At 35.6% G+C, this 3536-nt stretch overlaps 1 protein-coding gene across 1 annotated transcript; it reads right to left on the bottom strand.

The window, feature by feature from the left end:
* Positions 1 to 38: 38 nt before the first annotated feature.
* LOC124890487 (glutamate synthase [NADH], amyloplastic-like) lies at positions 39 to 2222 on the bottom strand. The gene is made up of 3 exons (XM_047402319.1): positions 2206 to 2222; positions 834 to 1139; positions 39 to 738 (listed from the first exon to the last, which is right to left on the bottom strand). The coding sequence occupies exons 1-3, from the start codon at positions 2220 to 2222 to the stop codon at positions 465 to 467; spliced, it is 597 nt and encodes a 198-aa protein (XP_047258275.1). The 3' UTR covers positions 39 to 464.
* Positions 2223 to 3536: the final 1314 nt, after the last annotated feature.

The following is a 3536-nucleotide window of genomic DNA, read 5'->3' as shown; positions in this document are numbered from 1 at the left end:
AAAAAGAGGCAATAATTGGAATCTTCCACTTGCATCTTTCTCCCACTGTACACGTATCACCTCCAATCCATTCACATTTCCATTTTTATCTCCAATGAACCGCTTGGTCAAAACCTCGTAGGATCTTGGGTCCTTATCAAACTTTGCAGCAGCTTCCTGATGCCCATAATCTACACGGAAGATACGAGGCCACAGCCAATAACAAAAAGCAAAGGATAGGTCACAATGACATTCAGGAATTTGATGAAAAACTCATCAACAGAAGTTCCATGACCACTTTATGACATATCCCAACTTGGACAATAAAGTCAATTTTAGCAATTACCACAGAAAATAAAAAAAAGCAGTTCCTTCAAGATTTAAACTGTCAAAAACCTTGTGTTGCCACTGAAACTATCATGCACATAATAATCATAAAGCAAGAGTCTAACTAAGTAAGGAGGTTAAAATCAACTAAAACATGATCAAACCTGTGGCCAAGGATTTCCAGGTGCCCTAGTATTTAGTGGCTGAGGGAGAAGCTCTAGATTAACTATACTGCTGCAACCATGACGAAAAGATGTTCCTATACAATCTGTCCCAGTAACACCTCTACTAATAACAACCACCTTCTTGCCCTTGGCGGACATGTATTTTTCATCCTGCAGATAGCTATCAAGCAAACTTTTTGTGTTTGCGTGTAGAAACTCTATTGCGAAATGGACTCCTGAGAGGTCTCTTCCAAGAACGGGAAAGTCCCTACCATTAAGTCAAGAAGTAGTTTGAGTGAGCAATTACTAATTCAAAAAAGATACTAAACCAAAAAGTGATACAACACCATCCATGGTACTCACCTTGGCTTTGTCGTTCCAACAACCAAAACAATTGCTTCATGATCTTCACGGAGGCAATCCAAGGCGAACACAGGATCATTTCCGACATTTGCATTGACTACAAATTTTACCCCTTCCTTCTCCATAAGGTCAACCCATCTCTGAACGACATCAATTTTGTCCGTCTTCATGTTGGGCACACCATACATCATCAGACCATCAATCCTAACAGCACGTTCAAGCGTTGTGATACTATGACCCAATCTATTTAACTGATCAGCAGCAGCAAGGCCTGAGGGTCGACTTCTAACAATTGCGACTCTTTTCCTGTTAGAACTAGAACAATTAGAATGTGAGTTATCAAAGTTATGTATGGTAGAGTCTAAATGTCTAACCAACAATGGTATCTACTATAAAGATCAATCAGTACAAGCACGTTTTTTCTGAAAAAGTATGGTACTACTATAAGGATCAATCAGTACTTACGTACATTATTAACCACTCAGATTGAAGAGCCGGTACTAATATTTCAGATTGGTGTATTTCAGTTAAAATACCTGAAGTAGCAAAGCCTTGGGTAAAAATAACACTTGGCCCCGGTATTTTACTTAAAATTAAAACATTTTTTTGAAATACGGAATTATATGAATAAGGAAGAAGCTCCATGAAAGGAAAATTAATGATTCATATAGATCGCTTAGTGGGAAATGTCCCGAAGAACATCAATAAACACAATTAAGAAGGAAAAAATTACGAATCCATCAAAGCCTAGCCCAGCCTTGGTAGGGCAGATAAATTCACATTAAATGTTTGAAATTAACCCATATTGACCCGACCCCTTTTAAAACTTAGCTTTAAGATCCAATCTTGACCATCTACAAACAACTAAAGTTGAACTTAAATCAAAGCTTAAGAGCTAATCTCTATACCTCTAACACTAAAAGGGTAGGCCGATGCATTAAGGCGCCTCATTATGTGCGGGTCAGGGGAAGGGCCAAACCACAAGGGTCTACATTGTGCACTGTATTTCTCAACTAAAACTCAACTAAAAAAATTCCAATTTTGAGCATCTTACAAACCAATAAACATGAAATTAACCATATTAGAAAAGCCCTTTGTAAAACTCATCCTAAAATTCCAATCTTTAACCATCGAACAAACCATTAAAGTACAAGAGAAAAGAGAAGAACCCACAAAGATTAAGAGCTGATCACTATACCTCTCACACTAAATGTTTGAAATTAACCCATATTAGCCAAACCCCTTCAAAAACTCTGCTCAATGATCCAATGTTTAATCATCTAACAGACCACTAAAGTTGAAATTAACATCAATAAACACAATTAAGAAGAAGAAAAAAGAACCCATAAAAGCCTGAGAACTAACTTTATACCTGAGCAGTTTTGCCATGAGCATAGTGAAGAAGCTATTCAGGATAGGGTTTCTCATACTGAAATTAATATATTAGTAAAAACCCATCAAAATCTCTGCTAACAAATTCAATCTTGACCATCTTACAAACCACTAAAGTTGAAATTACCATCAATAAATACAACAAACATCCAAAGATAATCTTTATACCTGAGTTACAGTCTTGCCATGAGCGTGATAAAGAAGCTCTGCAAGATGAGTCTTCTCATACTAAAGCTTGTATCTTCCTTCTGGAATCTTGAAATAGGGAACGACTACCATCTAACCTTCTATCCTAATCCCCAAACTCATACTAAATGTTTAAATTAACCCATATTAGCCTAACCCCTTCTAAAATTCAGCTCAAAATCCAATTTTGAGCATCTTACAAACCACAAAACTTGAAATTAACCATATTAGCCAAACTCATTCTAAAACTCAACTCAAATCTAATTTTGAGCATCTCACAAACCACTAAAGCTGAATCTAAACCCCTTTTAAAACTCAGCTCAAAAATCTAATTTTGGGCATCTTACAAACCACTAAAGTTGAAATTAACCATATTAACTAATTCCCTTGTAAAACTCAGCTTAAAATTCAATATTTAACCATCTAACAAACCATTAAAGTTGAATTTAACATCAATAACCACAATTAAGAAGAAAAAATACAAAAACCCACAAAAGCTTAAAACCTAACCTTTATACCGGAGTAGCAGTTTTCCATAAGCATAATGAAGATGCCCAGCAGAAGAACCTTTCTCATACTGAACCTTGTATCTTCCTTCTGGAACGACTACTAACTACCTTCAACCTTATTGTTGAACTCCCACTAAATGCTTGAAATTAACCAATATAAGCCAAACCTCTTCTAAAAACCAGCTCAAAAATCCAATTTTGAACATCTTTCAAACTGCTAAAGTTGAAATTAACCATATTAGCCAAACGCCTTCTAAAATTCAGCTTAAAAATTCAATCTTTAAACATCTTACAAACCACTAAAGTTGAAATTAACATCAACCAACATAATTAAGAAGAAAAAAGACATACTAAACCCTGCGAAAAAGGGCACAACTACTAACTAACTTTCTATCCTAATCCTCGAACTCGCACTAAATATTTGAAATTAACCATCTCACAACCCACTAAAGTTAAATTTAACATCAATAAACACAATTAAGAAGAAAAAATACAAGAACCCACAAAAGCTTAAAAACTAACCATTATACTGGAGTAGCAGTTTTTCCATAAGCATAATGAAGAAGCCCAGCAGAAGAACCTTTCTCATACTGAACCTTGTATCTTCCTTCTGGAA

Source organism: Capsicum annuum, unplaced genomic scaffold (genome assembly GCF_002878395.1).
Source record: "Capsicum annuum cultivar UCD-10X-F1 unplaced genomic scaffold, UCD10Xv1.1 ctg18873, whole genome shotgun sequence".
Classification (NCBI taxonomy): domain Eukaryota; kingdom Viridiplantae; phylum Streptophyta; class Magnoliopsida; order Solanales; family Solanaceae; genus Capsicum; species Capsicum annuum.
The sequence above is the reverse complement of the archived record's forward strand: the minus strand, read 5'-3'. Positions and strand labels throughout refer to the sequence as shown.